Below are 19,121 nucleotides of genomic sequence, written 5' to 3' on the forward strand. Positions count from 1 at the left end.
ATGTTTTCCCTCTCCTTATCTGTCCTCTTGCCAGTGGAGTGCTCCGTGCACTGTTGCTAAGCTGAGCTTTAATGAGTTAAGCGCACATGTCTGTAACTGTCCCAGGACTGCGTGAAGTGGTACTGCTCACCGCTCAAAGACATTTTCGTTTTCCCTTTTTAAGTGTTGCAGCTGCGCTTCTGTAGATGTTTATCATTGCTTGCACCCATGAAGATATGACTGGCATTGCAGTGAAACGCTCATAGCTATTCTAAAGGTTTCGCGGCTCCAGGTTTAGCATAATATTCACAGGAACTTGTGCTGCTGAACGTGTGCTCGCTTCTGTGCGCTGCAAACATGCCCCACAGGAAGTGGCGCTGTTGCAGGTTTATAAGGCCGTTATCAGCGCAGATTAGCGCTGTGTTCTTTTCAGAAAATTGTGGGCACCGTGTCACTGTCGAAACGTGGCCCAGCGACATGAAAGTTATCGCGTGCATTGAAGATTAGAGGCGGTATTGACTTTTTGTGAATTATTTAGCCCCCTTTGCACTTAGTCTTATGAACCGCTCCGCTCATAACCGCAAACTTTGCCCGTACGTCACGCCTCCCGTGTGCAAACCAACCGATCCAGTCCGCAGGCATCCGCAGCCATCTTTTTGAAACGGGATTTATCTAAGTGACGTGCTTTGCTGCCAGCTTGTGCTTCGGTGTGCCGAAGGTTGATTTCCTCCGTCCGAATGACCGGTGTGCGGGCTGTTTTTCCCCAGCTGGAGGGCGTGAGCGAGCCCGTGGTGCTGCAGGTGTTCGTGGGTAACGACGCGGGGCGCGTCAAGCCCCACGGCTTCTACCAGGCCTGCCGAGTGACGGGCCGCAACACCACGGCCTGCAAGGAGGTGGACGTGGAGGGCACCACGGTCATCGAGGTGTGCCTGGACCCCAGCAGCAGCATGACCCTCGCGTAAGGACCCCTACCCCCACCCCTATTCACATGCCCCACGCTGAGACTGAACACCCTTCAGCAGGAATCCTGAGTCCTGCTCCATTGGGCTTTCACAGTGGTAAACTCTGAACGTCTTATTTTGTGGGGAAACATTTAGAAATGTCATCGTTTGCTCCTTACCATTTGTAAATGCAGTGGAATTGGCAGCTTTTGAAAGCTTGTAAGCTTCACTGTGGTCACCACAGCATGATATGACCTTTATGGGAACGTTCCGGTTCAGCATAGAAAGCAGTTAATTGAGTGTTTCTGTTTGACTGTAGAAATGCTGAGATGCATTTGTGTGAACTTTGCCTGGTCACTGCAAGATCGCATTAGTAGATGCAGGAATGTGTCGGTTAGGGCTGAGGGTCACACTATGTGTCATCCCACGTTGGTGGGAGGGGAAGGGGGTGGGGCTGTATGTGCACATCGTCATGGAGACGGCGCTGACTGTTGGTACCTCTGCAGGGTGGATTGTGTGGGGATCCTGAAGCTGAGGAACGCAGACGTGGAGGCCCGCATCGGGGTGGCGGGTTCCAAGAAGAAGAGCACGCGGGCCAGACTGGTGTTCCGGGTCAACATCCCTCGCCCAGACGGGTCCATTCTCACCCTACAGACCCCGTCATCCCCCATCCTCTGCAGTGAGTGGCTTTGTTAGTTCCAGGGAATTTGCCTTCTGGGAACCCTCTGTGTGGGTCCATCAGCTGTGATAATGGGGGATGTCTGCTGACCGTTTCACTCATGGTGGAGGCTGTTGTAGCCCAGATTGGGCTTTGGCTCTCCTCAGCTTGTGCTGTTAACATTGGGAGGGGGGCTGAATTGGCCCGGTAAAATGTGTGATCGCTTAAATCGAGTCTTAAAAGCTGAAGTGAAATCCGCTTACGAGTGTCTGGTGGCTGGGCCACGCCTTTTTGGACACAGTCCCTCAGTACATACAGGAGCCTCCACTGTGCTTCAGTGAAAATGAAATGAATTGCACAAAGCCTCCTGTAGGACTTATTTGTAATAAGCTTTGGCTCGCTAAAGCAGCCCTGTCCTCCCCTGTAACCACACTGATGCAGGACAGGGAGGCCGCATGTGCAGAATTTCACAGTTTGATCTCATTGGATGAGAGCCCCTGCAGAAAACCACGCGGAGATGTACCCTGTCTGCCGAGCCTGGCTACAACACACCAGAAAAAACGCTCTCCTTCAGAGTGCCTGGGTGTCCCTGGATTACCGGGAGGATATTAGCGCCATTAGCGAAAGTACAAGAGAGGGACAGGAGATTTGGCTTTATTGGGTCATAGTGCCAGCTGCTGTCTGTGTAGATTGTTTGTGAGGTTTTTTTTCCCCCTTGAGATGAATATTTTCCTTGCAAATGACCTGGGCTGTGAGCATTAGTCTTTGCTCTATACCTCCAGCTGTTATTCAAGCCAGGTGGGTCACGATCCCGTGACTGTGGAAGTTGCGAGCATACGTGAAACTGAATCCTGCTTCATGTTAACGGTGAAGTCGTAGTCCTTAGAAGTGCATTTACGTCTGAGAAACTTTAATGTGGCGCTTGCGCCCTGTTTGCTGTGGCACCTGTTCGAAAGTTCCATTTTCATATTGAAATGTGGCTCCGTAAAAGAAGCATTTCACTTGAGCTTTGTTTCTGAGTGGACTTTTCCAAGCCCCGGTGAAGGCTTTTCTTACCTGGGCGCTAGTTTAGGCAGGCTGGTGGTAGCGTTTGTGGTGTTGTGTCAGCGTCTCTCTGGCCTGGCCTCTCTGGTGACAGAACGGAGGCCAGCAAACAGACTCCTCTTTCCAGACATTTACAAAGCAAAGTACAGAGTAAAATGCCCCGAGCCCCGAGAAGCCGTGTCCTGGCTGCTTTTGCTGGGTTTGCTTAGGCTTATTATGTGGCATTCTAATTTAGTTTCTTCCTGTGAAATTATTTTAAAGTCTGCATGCCTGTGTTTGGATTGGAGTGCGTGTCTGTGTGTGTGCGCGAGTGTGCATTTCATACAGACACACCATGGCATGGGTGTGGATATGATTTGTGTGTTGTTTTAGGCCTAGAGAACCAGTGGATTATACTTCCTCATGTTACTTTAAAGCTTGTGAGGACACAGGTTTAGTAAATGTTACTACAGTATGGTGTGCCAAATACCTTAAGCAATCCTCATAGTGTTGTCTGGTTTGGCAGGCTACTTTTCTTCTGTAATCAGTTGTCTTTTAGTAGGGAGCATTATTGGTCCGAGAGTGGGCATTAAAAAGAAAAACTGTGGACTAATGCATGACATTCCCACACAAACAGGAAAAACCGCTCAGGGGCACTTCAACCCCTTCAGGCATTGTTTACTTAGGATATGGGAAAAGTCCCCACGGAAAGAGAGCGAAGGAGATGCAGAGTGGTTAATAAAAAGAGGAGCGGCTTTCCATTGTTAAAACAAAGTAAAATCCCACTGTGGGGCATTGCTAGTCAGTTAATAAAAATAGAAATATACAGGGCATGTCTTTCTGTGTGTGGGGCTGAGATTTAGCCCTGAGGAGGGCTCAGAGAGAGGATTAGAAAAACAATGATGTCCAGCATTCACAAAATACTGAATTGCAAAGGCTTTCTCAAAATGGCTGCCAGTGTTGACAGAGATGTATATCTATACATCATTACGTATCACAAAAAATGTGCAAACATCGTTCCACAAATGATTTCGGGTGATTGATGCCCTGTGTTGCTTCCACAGCCCAACCCGCGGGGGTGCCCGAGATCCTGAAGAAGAGTCTCCACAGCTGCACGGTGAAGGGCGGAGAGGAGGTCTTCCTCATCGGGAAGAACTTCCTCAAGGGAACCAAAGTCATATTTCAGGAAAATGCGTCCGGTAGGTTAATAAACCAGGAGAATGCATCAAATACGCTCATAGACCAAGAGAATGATCGGGTGTACACTCATAGACCAGGAGAATGTGCCAGATACACTCATAGGCCAAGAGATTGGTCAGGTGGACATTCGTCAGCCAGGAGAATGGACCTTGTATCAGGTACACTAATATACCAGGAGAATGGTGTGGTTCACTCGTTATACCAGGTTGCATGCAATGTCCCCAGCTTGTCCTGAGCAGAGTGTCTGGGTCTTCTCCACTAGAAAGTAAAAAAGTTACCTTTTGTTGGTTTTCTTCTAAGTATTTATTTTTCTTTCAAAAATAGCGTGCAAATAATGTTTGTATTTTCCTTGAAGATGAGAAGTCTTGGAAGGCCGAGGCTGAGATTGACATGGAGCTGTTTCATCAGGTGTGTACCCGGTTCTTTATTGTGGGCACGCAGTAGTGTGTCTCTCTGCGCTTTTCCTGAGAATCATTCACAGTCAGTCATGCTCAAAGAGGGTTGTTTCAGGGTCCTGATTAGTGCCATTGTGTCTGGGCCTGAGGACAGGCACGTGGTGACTGGACCGAGACTTTGAGCTCAGCAGGTCACTGGACCGTTTTAGACCTTTTCTGGCAGTGAATGGGATATCTGGGATATGCGCTCAAACACTCATTCACATTTTTAAACGCTGAGCTGTTACAGGTCTTGGATGTTTCCTGTACGCCCACAAACCACAGTCACGCCCTTTTGTACCAGTTAGCTTCCATACAGCTGTGTGCAGTGGTGTATTTTTGTCAACAAAAAGAATAAAAAGACAAGGTAAAAGGACTAAAGTGTCACAATGAAGTGTAGTTCTCAGTACTCTAGTTTGAACTGGCTTAAAAACCCTCTCACTGAATTTCCCAAAGGTATCCACGATTCTGTTTTACTTGTGGCATTTAAACGATGAGAATTTTAGTAGGACGCACGGACCTGTTCCTCTTTTTAATGAACGCACTTTTTTTTTGTATTTCATATTTCCAACAGAATCATTTGATCGTGAAAGTCCCTCCATATCAGAACTTGGGGATCTCCTCGCCCGTATCCGTGGGGATCTATGTGGTAACCAATGCTGGGAGATCCCACGATGTGCAGCCCTTCACCTACACTCCAGAGCCAGGTCAGTGGACCGTGGTGTTCAGCATGAAATGAAGGAATGGATGAATAATCCATCCAAATCAGGAAATAATGTGCCTCAGTTTATCATTAAGGGAACAACACGTGGTCAGAAATGAACATGGAACAAGCTCTGTCAGCGTTAGAACAAGGTCAGATGGTTTGCAGTTCCATTGTTTCCAAGTCTGTTCCCCAGTGCATCTCCAGAACAATGTCATTATGTGCTCTTTCCTGTTACACTGTCCCAAGGCAGTCTGAAAGGGTTATTTTCTCTTAGAGGACTGAAGTTTAGATGACCTTTCTTGAGAGTCAGAGCACGCTGTACAAAGCTCTCTCCTGTGTCATCACTTTGATGCTCTGTAATCTGTGCTAATCAGCCATGATACGTAGAATGCATGGAGAACTGCCAGATGATGTAGGGGAAGCTACACTGGGATGTTCACTGCCAGGGTTGACATCATGGTGGGTTCTTCCATACTTATATAGACATGCTTATATTGGCAGAATGGTCTGTTTTTGTCATCATTCTTATGTGCATACCCAGAAATGGAAAACTCAGATCGCCTCCTTTCCCCTCTCATCAGTCAACTGTCACAAAATGAATGCGTGTGATTGAAGTTGCGATGCACATAAAACAATGAAACAAAACTGGGAAGTGTAAGCCTTCCTCTTCAGAACATCAGCTTTCAAGTTTAAAATCTGATAAAGTCAGTCTCCTCATGTTCTTATTCCCGTTTGTCATCAAGTATACTTTACATTTCCTCTTGTGTTATACGAAGTTCATGAAGTATGAAATGCACACATGCACACACACACGCACACACACGTTCACGCTTCTCCAAAATAGTTTCTTTGCACATTTATTTTCAAAGGCCTACTGCTATCTTGTGAATAAACAATGAGGTTAAATTACCAGTTATTTTAGGGGAGGCGTTTCTATGTCAGTGTTGTGCTGTTGTGCATCTCTAGTTTTTATACCTTTGCTACTGCCTGTGACATTTTTCTGCAATTTCCAAAGCATCACTTTGACTGGAACCGAAAAATGACCCCTCTTGGCATTTCATGGCCCAAGCCACCCTAGAGTAGCTGCAGTGAGATGCCTGGGGTGCATCTGACCGCATGATAGGCTAATGCTGTGCATGTGACCCTAAAATTGCAATTTTTCTTATGCAGCAAATACGGTGGACATTTACATCAAGAAAGAGGCTCCACCCCCAGCGAAGCCATGCACGTTTGAAGGACAGATTAAAGGTACGCATGCATGAACCGCTGTGAGTAGAGCTAGTTTTAACCGACAAAAAACCTGGTATTGCACTGATGCTGCTCTAATCACCATTAAGTTTCCAAAGCAGGTTCTTATCAAAGTGGGTATTAATTAGACACATGAAACGGCAGTTTTCACAACCTAAATATTGAATGAAAAACAGAACTCAAGGACATTGTGCAGCAGATTATGAAGAAGCAAAAAAAACCCATTGTCCAGTTCATCGTTTTCACAGGTTTCACATGATAGTAACATTGTTCTTGTGTTGTTGGTCCTGCTCTTGAAGTAATCCAGAGCAGTAGCTGCTTGGACAGTGCCTTGATGAGTCCCATGATGCCCCTGGTCAAGAGGGAAGAGGTCACTCCCATGGAGGTATCCAACACCCCCTCTGCATCCAATGTCTTCAAGGTAAGAGGGGCATCAAATGTCTTTGTAATCAGCAGTGGTCTGCCATCACCTATTGGTTGTTCGCTAACTGATTTACAGGTATTGATGGGCCAGTTTACACTGTTCTTAACCAAGTGTATCCTGGATGGATGGATGTATAGCTTTGGCTTTTTTTGAGGGGCACATCCCTGTTAAACCATGTGGTTTGCCCATATAAAATATGTTTTTCTTTTCATATTTTAGTGATATATGGCTTAAATTGTTTGAATATTGGAAATCTATCTTGGTTTGTTTTAGTAAAATTGTGCAAATGGATTAACCATGAAGGTAAACAATGGCTATAAAAATGTAATTTAGTTTTAATAAATTATTTGTTGAGCATTAATTAATCATTTGTTGTGCTTGCTGTTGTTAGCAAACTAAAATACTAGCACCGTATAGTAGTACAATTTAGCTACTTTGTGTACAGTCAGCAGCTATTTACGTAGCTGTTTTATCTGTAGATTGTTACTGTGCTAGGTAATGTTAGCTTGTTAGGTGAAGTCCATATGGTTTTCAGTGTTTTTATATGAGCTTGAAAGATCTCAAATGCTGGCAGCTGTCTCAAGGGAATGACTGGTATGCACGTATCATTTAAAGGAAGTATAATTTTACCTAAAGACTCCTTTTCCAATGTTTTGATTTCATCGCTGTTTTTCAGCCGACCTCGGACATCATTGGGTCACCCCAGCAGTCTCTGGAAATGAGCTCCAGCGCTCCCCCCAACCCCAGCCCCTATCCCAGCCCCATGACCCGCCCGCCCGGAGACCAGGAACCGCCGCAAGGCGTGGTCTACGCCAGCGCCGAGCCGTTGAGCACCATCCAGAAGCAGGACCTGGCGGGCGCCGGCTCGTTCCCGGGGCCCGGCGACGCCCTGCTCCAGCAGGTCCCGCAGCAGTTCCTCCAGGACGGGGTGGCCCAGCTGGAGAGGGCCGTGCGCCAGCTCCAGGCGGGCGGGTTCGGCTCCTCGGCCTCGGGGGCGGGGCCCAGCCTGGTGGAGCAGGTGCTGGAGGCCGCCGCCCAGCAGCAGCTGAGCTCTGTGCTGTTCAGCGCCGCCCCCTCGGCGGACGGCGCGGAGGTGCAGGAGATGCAGCAGGCGGAGAGCTCCATCGCCACGCAGCAGCAGCAGCAGCAGCAGCAGCAGCAGCAGCTCCAGTCGGAGCTCTTCCAGTGCGGGCTCTTCCAGGCCGGGTCCCGCAGCGGGACCCCCGAGCAGCAGGGCTCCCCGCAGGCCATGGTGCAGAGCCACGCCACCCTCTTCCAGGCGTCAGAAGGCCTGCTCCACAGCGCCCCCCAGCAGCAGCAGCAGCAGCAGCAGCAGCAGCAGCAGCAGGCCGCGCTTTTCCAGCAAGCCGAGGAGCTGCTCTCCATCCAGACCTCCTCCTTCCTCCAGCAGCCCCCCTGCCACCCCTCCCCGCCCCAGCAGCTGTTCCACAGCCCCAGCCCTTTGGACGAGGCAGCGGACCCGCAGGGGGCGCTCTTCCAGGCCACCCTGACCATGCTGACGGGCTCCTCCCTCTCGTCCCCGGAGCAGCAGCCGTCTGGCCCCTCCCTGTTCCTGCCCGACGCCGGCCAGCAGACGGCGTTCCTCACCCCCATGCAGACGGCGCCCTCCGAGCGGCAGCCCGCGCCCCAGCCGGCGAATCCTCAACCGGGGCCCCCGCCCGCGTTCCAGAACCTCTCCCCCCACACCGCGGCCAGCGCCCTCCCGCCCCCCCAGCAGCAGCAGCAGGCCGGGCTCCTGTACTGCAGCGACGGCCGCGGGGGCCGCGAGCAGCCGTCCGGCCTGCTCTTCAGTGGCCAGGCCCCCGGCGCCCCCCCGCAGGAGCCCCGCGGCGCCCCCCTCCTGTTCTCCCGGGCGGGCGCCGTGGAGGCCTCCGAGCCCATGTCCTTCCAAGACCAGAGCTCGGAGGCGGGGGCCCAGCCGGGGGGCGACGGTCCCCCGCAGGCCCTGTTCCAGGACCAGCAGCCCATGCAGGTGGGGCCCAGCTCCGGCCCCGCCTCCGAGCAGCCCGTGAGCCTCTTCATGTCCCAGACGGCCATGTTCGCGGCGCAGAACGGCGTGGCGGGGCTGCAGACCAGCAGCTCCTCCCCCGTGCAGCAGCAGCCCGGCTCGCTGTTCCAGACGGCTGTGAGCGGGACCCTGAGCCAGCCCGGCCAGACCGAGCAGACCAGCCTCTTCCTCTTCGGGATCCAAAACGGTGAGGCCTCTCTGTGTTTCTACCATGTTTGTTTCTTTTTTGTTATTCCTTTGTTCGTAGTTTAACTTATAATTCCAGTTGAAACATTCGGTAAGAGTAGCGTTCTGTTCCTATGAACTGTCAAGTAGCAATGAGTTAGCTTGATATATTTTCAACATGCAGTGATGTATGGAAGTCTGGAAAGTTTTTAAGGTGCTGTTGTTGAGACAAAAGGAGGGAGACTTTGTTTGGTCGTCATGGTAACGGGCATCCTCGGCCAGCCGCCGCGGAGGCGGCGGCACCCAGCCGCGAGTGGCGCTTGACTTCCTCCCCCTGTCTTCCTGCCAGAGTGCGGCCAGCTGATAAACTCCACCGGCCCCATGCTGTCTGACCAGCTGATCGCCATCAGCCAGTCGGGCCAGAGCCAGCGCGAGAGCGACGCCCAGATCCAGTCTCTGCTGGGCCAGTCCCTGTCCGAGTCCTCCGGCGCCATGCAGGGCGGCCTGAGCGCCTCGCAGAACATGGAGAAGATCGACGACCTGCTGACCAGCCTGCAGGAGCAGAGCAACACCCTCTCCCGCTCCTACTAGGGGGCTAAGGGTGAGAGACGCTCTCCAGCAGCACAGGGGTGGGGCAAAAGAGAAGAAGGGTGGCTGCTGATACAAGAGGAGTTGACGTTTTAAAACTGGGCTTATAGTTTTATGCAGGCTTCTCCTTTGGTCAGCTGTCTTGTAGAATACCGTGAGGAGAACTGTCTCAGGTCTGTAGATGTGAAACTAGAAGAGAGTTGATGTACAAGTACAGCGGAGCGCAGTCAGTCTCTGCTTCCAAATGGGGAAAAGGGTTGCGATACAGAAGACAAGCACTTCATGATGCTTCTTGCTCTCTCTTGCAGGACTTGACGGGACTCGGGCGGTGGTCTTGTCGGGTGCCGAGGAACACAACGGTGTCCCCAGCCAACCAGAATCCCCAGCAGGACTCCAGAACTTTCTGTTCAGTTTTAATATTTTAATGTTGCAGCACTGCCCCCTATCAGCCAGCGCTGGGGCGCGGAGTAGAAGCCCCAGAGGTTTTCCGTTTAGCTTGCCTTGTGGCATGGCTTCGTGGCGCAGCCTTCTCTGGTTAGGCCTCAGCACAGATTGAAGTCCTGTGTTTGGTGAAATATCCGCGACGCTCTAAAAAGCATTTCTCAGCCTCGTAGGCTGTCAGTGAGCACACGCACATCCCGAGATCTTTTTGGCGGTACACCGCGTCGGCTTGACTGGGCTGTGAAGCTCAGTTTGTGTGTCTCTTTCGCTTTTTAAAACAACACTTTTGGTAAATGTAAACAAAACCTGTACAAATTGAGAAAAGTAGACCTTTGTAAGAATGTTTTTGACCTTCTACGTTCAGCACTTTATAAAGCTCTTCTTTGTGACAAGTTGCTCCTTATATGGGCATATAGCTCTCCATGGTCTCTGAAGTCCGTTGTGTATGTGAATTTGAAGAGACAGAAAAACGTATAAAGCTGTATTGTTATATGAATTTCTCTGCCCTATTTACTGTACATAGTTCTATTTTCTTGTATGTCTCTGAGTCATGACTAAGATTTTATATGGAGTCCATTACACTCCTTGTGCCACCCAACTGTCCCTTTCCTCTCCTGTTCCGAGCTCAGATGTTTTTCACCTTGTGCAATTGGCATTTGTGATAAAAAAAGGTGATGAAGCTAAAGGGGAGTGTTCACAGGAGGAAAAAATCAGACCAAACAATTTGCCAGGGTTCCCACTTTTTGAAAATATGTTAATTCTGGGAAATGATGGAAAGTAATATTGTAATATTCCACTGGCCAAAGGAAGAAAACTGTTTATTGTGATCAACATGCATCCGTCTTTCTTGCTGACACACTAGCTTCAGGTCATGTCCTATCAAATACAGCATCTGTGTGCTCATAATGTTAACAAATTTCTAACTGGTTTGTAAGTTAATTACACTCACAAAAGTACCGTAGTAGTAATGTGAATTAGTGGACTTAAAGTCTGTGTCTGCCTCGCAAAAGTAGCCCAATATCGCAAAGTAGCCATGTCAATTGCACTACAAACAAATCTGGGGTAATTTGCCATTATAAATGGAAAATGTAAATGAAACTTCAGTGGGAAGCCAGAGTTTAGGCCACTCAAAAAAATATTCATCATTACGTTTGGTTTGAATGTAAGTCTGTCTTTGAACATGCTGTGGGCATAATGATGACAACTTGTGTGACAATGGGGTCATAAACCAGCATGTTCTATTGGGATAAATTAAGACGTGTTATACTGTGTTAAGTACAACTGTACATACTTTTTTTTGTGCTAGTTCATGTGATGTTCTCAGAGCGCCTGGAGCTTGTGTGGTCAGTGGGCATTTGGGAATTGGAGAGCCCCAGTGTTACCAGTGGAAAAGGAAAGGAAGCCGCTCTTTTGCATAATTTGTTTTTAACGTTTATTTTCGGTCTGTATCTTACCGTGAAACACGGATCTCCACAGGGTAGGTGGAGGCTTATTGTACGTCATTGACGGCAACATTACTATTTGCATACGAAGGCCGTATTGTCCAACGGTGACCATACTGTGCGATATAGAGCGTGTGCGAATGTCTGTATACCGATGTCTGTGGATCTCTGCGTTGGCTCCCCCTCTGGTTGATCCTTTAGGTGAAGCTGCGGGGGAGGTGGGAGTGGGAGAAGAGGGGCGGCTCATGTTAACAGTTACACTGCAGATATGAACACGTCGGGGCGCGCTGGAAAGCCGCCAAACCGGACTTTTGTTTACTATGCTCTGGCAGTGCACATACGGGACCGTCTGTACCTGACTGGAACAAGGCCAGGTCTCATCTTGTGGGGGGTTTTTTTTTTGGGTTTCAGCACCCAAGTGTGTCTCAAGTGTGGCAGAATCTTATTGCTGCCATTTTAATCATTTTAAGTGGTCATCATCACCCTTCTCCGTTTAATAAAGGGACAGTGGCGTGCAGCGTGGACTGTGGTGGTTTTGGTGTTTTAAAGGGACCCTCTGCTGCATGCGCTCTGGGGCCGCTGGGGTAAACACTATGCGGTCGTTTAGGGCCAAAACCATCTCTGGGCCGCAGGTTTTAGGGCTGGGTGTGACTGGTGTTGGAGCACCACAACAACATTCTTTTTTTCGGACCACCAAAACCCTAGGGCCTACTCTGGCGATTAGCAGTCTTTAACTTGTCAGTTAGTCAACACTGTTGTTGTGATCTGCCACAGATTTTTATGTGAAATTTTGAACTTTTGGAATGTGTTTTAATGTTTATTTTTTTAGTTTAACTGTTATTTTTGTGGGAGCTAAGCAGAGAAAAACATATCAGGTTAATTAGTATTCGTGGTACTGTCCCTGTTCTTACCACTTTAGCAATTGGCTTTTTTATATAAACTTCTCTTCCTCTACTATAAATGCCCTGTTGGCAGTGGGGTCTCATGATAATCTCAGTCTATTCAGCACATTCTTTTTAATCTTTTTAATTGTACCCTGTACTTTATACTATGATGTAAAGATACAGATGAACTTACGTAGCTTTCTTCATATAATTTATATTGTTACATTAGATCCATTATGATACAAGATATATTTGTTCCAAGCTAAGCTGTAACAGCAGTTGGATAATCAGTGTTTCGTTTGTGGAATCCTGACCCCTTTACTGTCAGTACTAGAGCTTCGAGAACTGCTTGTAGACCGATAAAAGCACAGGATGCTAGTTCAGGCAATGCCAAACATGAAGCCATACATACAGATAAAATATAATCCATGAAATACTGATTTAAACAAAATGTGTATACGTTACCTCAGTTGGTGTAGGTTGCGCGCACACAGCTGCTACATATGATGCCGGACCAATTTAAGTATATTTAAAACGGAATTTGGACAAGTTTTATTTGTACACAAAGTTTATTTTTTTCCAAACTCAAGCACTGAGTTACAATTCTGTTTTCCAGTTTTAATGTTTAGTAAACAACTTGTTTATGAGGGGGCCAATTAAATGCCTTTTGTTAATTCTTTGAATGGAGGGAGGGGAACATTTCTGTAAAGCAGTGTTTCCCAACCGGTGTGCCGTCATGCAAGGTCAGATGTGCCGTCTGAAAAATCCTTTTAAAAAATTTTCGAAGTTCAAATGAATTTCAAAACAAGTGAACAAGTCATAAACAAAGCCCAAATAAATGTCAATAAAATGCATATTGCTTAAATAAAATCCCCAAAAGTACATTTGGGCCTACTGTTGACACGCCCCATCAAGGTCTGTATATTGCTCGCTTTTGAGAGTGGTGTGCCATGAGTTTCTGTTCATTTGTAAAGTGTCGTGGAAGGAGAAAGGTTGGGAAATGCTGGTCTAGAAGGCCATGTTTATTTTTTATGTTTTTTTTTTTTTTTTTTTACTTTACAGAATTACACCTGGGAGGGAAATCGCATGTGTGCACGATTACAGCCTCACATGGACCATGTAACTTGTTTTACGAGCCAGATTAACCAATTATAATACAACTTGAAATTTACATGTTGGAAGAATGTTCAGCGGGTACCAGTCAATATCTTTTTTTTTTTTTAATGGAGGAAGAACATGTGCCTTGACAACTTGCATTTAGAACAGAAACCCTGTTTCTGTACATAGCTGCCTGTTAATGTTCACAAATGGTACAGCTGTCAGTAAAGGTTGTCTTTTGTTAATGACTGTCAAACCATCAGACTTTGGTGTTGCATTAGGTTCACTTCAAAATAACTCAAAATCAGTGACTAGATGAGTGTATAGTTTCCTGCATTTTTGTCGACTTTTAATCAAAACCATCCATTGCATTTATGTTGTGAAACTTAAGTGCAATTGAAGTCTTGTCTCAAACTGCTATGCAGCTTGACTCAGTATAACTGTAAATCTGTTACCTTTATCTTTTCTAAAAAAAGAAATTATATTTAGCCTCTTGTGATTTTATTCATTATGAGGGAAAGGGGAAAATGATAACTAATTATTATAATTATTTATGTAACTTAAAAAAGCTTTTTCTTTTATGTGGCACCAAGGAGATTTTCTGCAGAGTGTTTGTGTTAAAGGACTTTGTTGACATCAACAAGATGATATATTTTACTGAAATTTTAAAGATGGGTGTCACCAGCTTTTTTATTTTAAGTATTATGAGTTAGCCAGACAGTTTACAAAAACATTCCTTATGTGTTTTAGCTGTCTGACCATCTGTGTGAAAGCTTGCTTTGAAACCAGTAAATGTGTATTTTGTTTCTTGGTTTTGTGTTGACATATAGCACTGACATGGGTTGGGTGTAGTTTGTCTGTGTTTTTAGCTACAATGTGAACAAATTTTTAATATTTGAGTTTACAGTATAAATCTATTAAATATGTTTTTTTGCTTTTGTCAGGACATTTGTATACCTGTAATTATGTTTCTGTCAACTTGATGCTGTCAATATATCAATAAAATAGATTTTAAGTTGATCTTTTTTTCCGTCAAATTATTTTCACATTTTCTTCAAATTACTGTCATTTTTTTCAAGAAAAACATTTCGTTGTGATTTCTCATTTGGAAAACAATCTTTACATTGAATAAATAGGAATTATATGTACATTAATGCCTTTGAGAGTGATCAAACTTCCTTTTTCTGTAAATTAACAAAGCTAATACTCCCTGAAATAGCTGTAAATTGGCCACTTGTGACATCTCACTGACCTGACCCCGCTGTTAACAGCTGCTGGACGACAGCAACAATGTACCAGGTTAATGATAAGTATATCCATATATCTTTAATTTATCTCTCATAATGTGTTTAAGCAGAGCAGCCAAGTTTGGTGAGGGCATGAGATTTCGTTTTGGGGTGATTTCACAGCAGGGTTCATGCCTGGCTGTCATCCATTATTTACGTTTAGCAGTGGACAATCTCATTGGTCCAACTTCTTGACATCTCAGCGGACATATGTATTTTTCATGTGATAAACGTAGCAGTTGCCGATGACCACCCAAACGCAAACACCGAGTATATTCAACTTTATGAGATGATGAGAACGACTGAATGCAGCATCATGCTAGTGAAATGACGAATACTATGCCACCACCTGGTTAGTTTTTGCTTCGCAGATACAGAGCAAATAACACCAGCCTGCCCTCTTGAGCATTCCACAGGAATAACTTCCCAGGGTCTCATGGAAATGTTCCTTCTAACAGAGTTGCTTTCTCGCAATCCCCAAAGAGAGAGGTGGGTGGTGGTTTATCGTAAACTATTATGTTGGTGGTGATGTGGACACACATTTTTGTTGTTGTTTTTTTATGTTCTACTTACTCTTTGGCTTTTTAATCCACAATTTGTATTGATGCATATTACATATTACAAATGTCCAGGCATCACTGGGGCAAGACCTCAATGAGGTCTTTTTATTTGTTTTGCGTTCTTCTAAAATTTAGAATGTTTATTGTAAATATCTAATTGTGCTTCATGGCCTTTGTCTAAAATTGGACGTGACAGTGAATACATCATATTCACCATCTTTGATGGGTTCTCTTTGGAAAGACATGTCTATTGATTTGACTTCGTATGCCAAAGTTTCACATTGGTAGTCAAACAGTTCTCACGTGGTTAAAGCGGTTTCCCAGAATTTATTAAAGGGTAGTTTGAAACCAAAATGTACGAAACTACCCTTTAATAAATGCTGGGAAACTGCACTTTAACCACATGTAAATTGTTTGAGTACAAATCTAAAATTGTTGAGTACAACAGAGCCAAACCCAGAATAAATGTCTTTTTCCCAAACCTTATGGAGCTCACTGTGTATACTGTGTGTACAATGGGAAAAAGTAATAGTTTTGATTCAATCTGGGAAAAATCTTGAAATCAGTAGTTCATCTGCATGCCAAGAGGGCCTTAAGTGTTACTCTGCTGTTCTGTGACCTTTGAAGCTGAGTGTGCCCATTGCAAAGGGTGGCCTGGCCTGGGACCTGAACTGCTCTACCTCAGATCACTACAAGAGGTAGGTAGGCTTTTCTTCTAGCAGACACTTATAATGCTTTCCACCTACCAGCCCACTGAGCTCAGCATTTTTGGCCGAGATAATTATAAACCTAACATAAAGCAAATGGAACACTTCTAGTTGTTGAAAAGGTGTTGAGCCGCTGCAATCTTCACCTGCCTTTGCATCCTCTGTATGGACAGTGTCCAGCAGGGGGAGTACTAGACCAGCAAACAGAGAACGTAAACTATGCGCCATGCCAGGCTCAGAGATAAAAAAAAAAAGTAACACAATGGGTTAAGCAGCAAAATCTCTGAATAGGATAGGAGTGGCAATGCATGAGCATCTGGAGTTTTGATAGGATGCGGTTGATTTTAATGGCAATACCCTGTTTATCTTTTCCTTAAAATCTCAAGTGCCCACTTTTTTTCATTGCCTCACCCACCGAAGTGTGCACGGGTGGATCTTCTCTCCACTCTGTACAAGCTGAGCAGTTTGGCATAGGTACCGCACGCAGACTGGAGGCTGCTTATCGACCAGAAAGACGGGACGATCCCTACAAATTAAAGTAATTACCTAAATTAATCCCGAGAATACTGTGCAGGCCAGATTTCGTGTTTGTTTATCCGCCCTATAGGTTTCCTGGGTGATGGGCGGCTTAGGCAACGGGGAATGGTTTTTGTATTTTTCAGGAGAGCAGAATGCTGTTATTATGACTGGTAACTTGTGTGAACGAATTATAAAGGGATAATATTAATATTTGAATGAGGATCCATGATGGTTCTGAATGGCCTGTAACTGCCAGCAGATATGCTATTAAATTAACAATAACAATAACAATAATAAGGAAAGAAATATGACAATAAAAATAATATTTTTTTCTTGCTGTGTTTATAATTTTGGCAAAAAATTCCTTTGTCAGGATGATTGCCAGTGAGCAAGCATAGCACTATTGTAGGACTAATTTAAGACAGGTGAGACAAAACCATGCGATATGACAACACAATAAATATTTAAAGAAGTATACATATCTACAACAGATCTCTTATGTACACAAGATAAACACTATATATGTAAAATAACAAAAGTTATGAATAGTGGACTATAAGTAGATTGAGTGCATGTTTGCAAACTGCTTGTATGAATATGTAGAGTGTGTATGTTATTTAGTTTTTCAGAGACGCAAAAATTCTTGTGCTGAAAAGATTTTTTCATTTGAGTTTGAAAGAAATGTAAAAGGAGGAGAGAGCTTTCACACCTTTTCTTGTTTAAGCTGCACAGCACCGAAGAGGAGAAATGAGTGGGGAGGTGGTGAAGCTTGCATCCCATTGGTTGATGGGGCGGACCAGAGCTTGCCGATAAAAATGTGACCTCAAAGAAAACATCGTGAAAAGACATTAGGAGCTTAGAGACATGTGTTTCCCCCTACCCCTAAAGAGTAACAGCTGTGAAAGAATAAATATAGATTTTTTATTTATTTAGCTGAGGGTGTGCAACTTGCATCCAATAATGTTGATGTAGGAGCAGTTGGTAACTAATGCATTAAATATGAGGGATTTCCCAATTCAAACATGCATGTACTTTTGTGCATTTCCTTTTTTCCAGTGAGATTCTACTGAGGATGGATCAATGAAGTCTCCTGGCACACCCTTATTAAAACAGGAATCAACTTGCAACCGGGCTTTATCACGCCCTTTATAGAAGTGTTTGCAATATGTAAACAATTCTATAACTAACCAGGCAAGGTCCTATGAAATTTAAATATGAAAAGCCCTGCTATGAATGGAGATTAATGGGTCTACTCAGGAATTCACTCTGAAATTGAAGGCATACTCTTCAGATTTTCTTGCAAAGAACACTATGTCTTCTCTCTGGGAAACACCAAGAAGGTTGTGTGCTGTCTGTGCTACTGCAATCCCTACCACATTCCAGATGTAATCCGTAGTTGCAGTGTTCCCTGTTGTATTAATTCTTGTAGAGTGGGACTCCTCAATAAGAAGTCCACCCAGCTGAATATGTCCCCTCAGTTTATCGCTTTACTAATTGCCTCACCCTCACCCCCACACCAAGCTCAATACTACAGTACCAAAGTTCATTCATGTGAGGAAAAGCATTCATGTATACCAGGTTCATTTGTATCCCCTTATTCAAAAAAAACTCTGTTTTTACAGTTTTATTTACTCATCTATTGTCCACTCACCCATAGAGTAACTCAATTTTCTAGTGACCCAGCTGAGGGAAAATCCTTTCAAAATTAGATTTTTTTGCTCAGCCGTTTTATCATAACCCGACCTTGCACCACTGGCTTCACAACCATGAAAACAACAAAAAGTTATTTCAACACACCTAAAAATGTCCATTAAAGTTTTATGAGGAAATTACAATTAAGTAATTGAATTTCAATTAGTCTAATAACATGACTGAATTGAAATTGAATTTCCTCCAGCCCTGGCTACAACCAAAGCAAAACATTATTTATTTATTTATTTATTTTTTGTTTGGTTAGAGATGTGCCTTTTCTATGATTAGTACTATCTGTGATATAGATTGTGTATATATAAATATTCACTGGCTTGACAGGAAGTTCTTCAAAGTAGTGCACATACTTCAGCCACAATGTTCCTTTTCAGTAATAAGACATTGAAATATATTGAAGTTACTAATGCATCTTGTGTTGACAACATATCTCACTTTAGGAGACACTGAGTAATTTGTTTAATAATTAGTGACCACAGGAGAGCCTGGTGACCTTCACTTCTGGAATAACATGTTCATACTTGATAAACAACTGCTAAAGGCTTAACTTTAGTTATAAAATATTATGTCAAAATAGTAGGAAACTGAATACCAGTACACATATGCTACAGGATATAATACAATGCAAATCAGGACACATGTTTAAAACACATTATGAATTTTAGAAATCACTTCATTCAATTGTTGATAATTTACAGCATGTGCAAACAGTATCTGTGTTTGTGTGCATTCTTGTATCTGTGTGTAAAAATATGTCTCGCCACTTAACAAGTTGGCAATAGGTCAGATACACTACATGGCCAAAAGTATGTGGACACCTGACATCCAACATCTCATTCAAAATTATGGGCATTAATATGGAGCTGGCCCACCCTTTGCTGCTATAACAACCTCCACTCATCTGGGAAGGCTTTATACTCGATGTTGGAGCATTGAATGGAAGCAAATCCATGGTTTTGTTGAGAACGGTGTGGAAAAACTGCGTTCGTGGCAAATTATATCCTGAGTGTGTTGTATATTATTCTGTTACTTTCGCCGTCACAGTCAGTAGGCCTAGTCACAAGTGGATACACAGGATCACC

The 19,121-nt window shown here is 44.8% G+C and overlaps 1 protein-coding gene across 18 annotated transcripts in view; it reads left to right on the forward strand.

Moving 5' to 3' along the window:
• The window catches only part of LOC135255668 (nuclear factor of activated T-cells 5-like), a 63,733-nt gene extending 49,453 nt beyond the window's left edge, over window positions 1-14,280 (forward strand). For all 18 annotated transcript variants that reach the window (XM_064337154.1, XM_064337150.1, XM_064337155.1 and 15 more), the window contains 10 exons: window positions 747-937; window positions 1,427-1,599; window positions 3,666-3,800; window positions 4,157-4,209; window positions 4,810-4,942; window positions 6,112-6,189; window positions 6,489-6,610; window positions 7,290-8,829; window positions 9,157-9,408; window positions 9,704-14,280. In XM_064337154.1, coding sequence (XP_064193224.1) covers window positions 747-937; window positions 1,427-1,599; window positions 3,666-3,800; window positions 4,157-4,209; window positions 4,810-4,942; window positions 6,112-6,189; window positions 6,489-6,610; window positions 7,290-8,829; window positions 9,157-9,398 — 2,667 coding nt within the window. In that variant the 3' untranslated portion in view covers window positions 9,399-9,408; window positions 9,704-14,280. The remainder of the gene's footprint in view (window positions 1-746; window positions 938-1,426; window positions 1,600-3,665; window positions 3,801-4,156; window positions 4,210-4,809; window positions 4,943-6,111; window positions 6,190-6,488; window positions 6,611-7,289; window positions 8,830-9,156; window positions 9,409-9,703) is intronic.
• The last annotated feature ends 4,841 nt before the right edge of the window (window positions 14,281-19,121 follow it).

Source organism: Anguilla rostrata, chromosome 5 (assembly GCF_018555375.3).
Source record: "Anguilla rostrata isolate EN2019 chromosome 5, ASM1855537v3, whole genome shotgun sequence".
In the NCBI taxonomy this organism is placed as follows: Eukaryota; Metazoa; Chordata; class Actinopteri; order Anguilliformes; family Anguillidae; genus Anguilla; species Anguilla rostrata.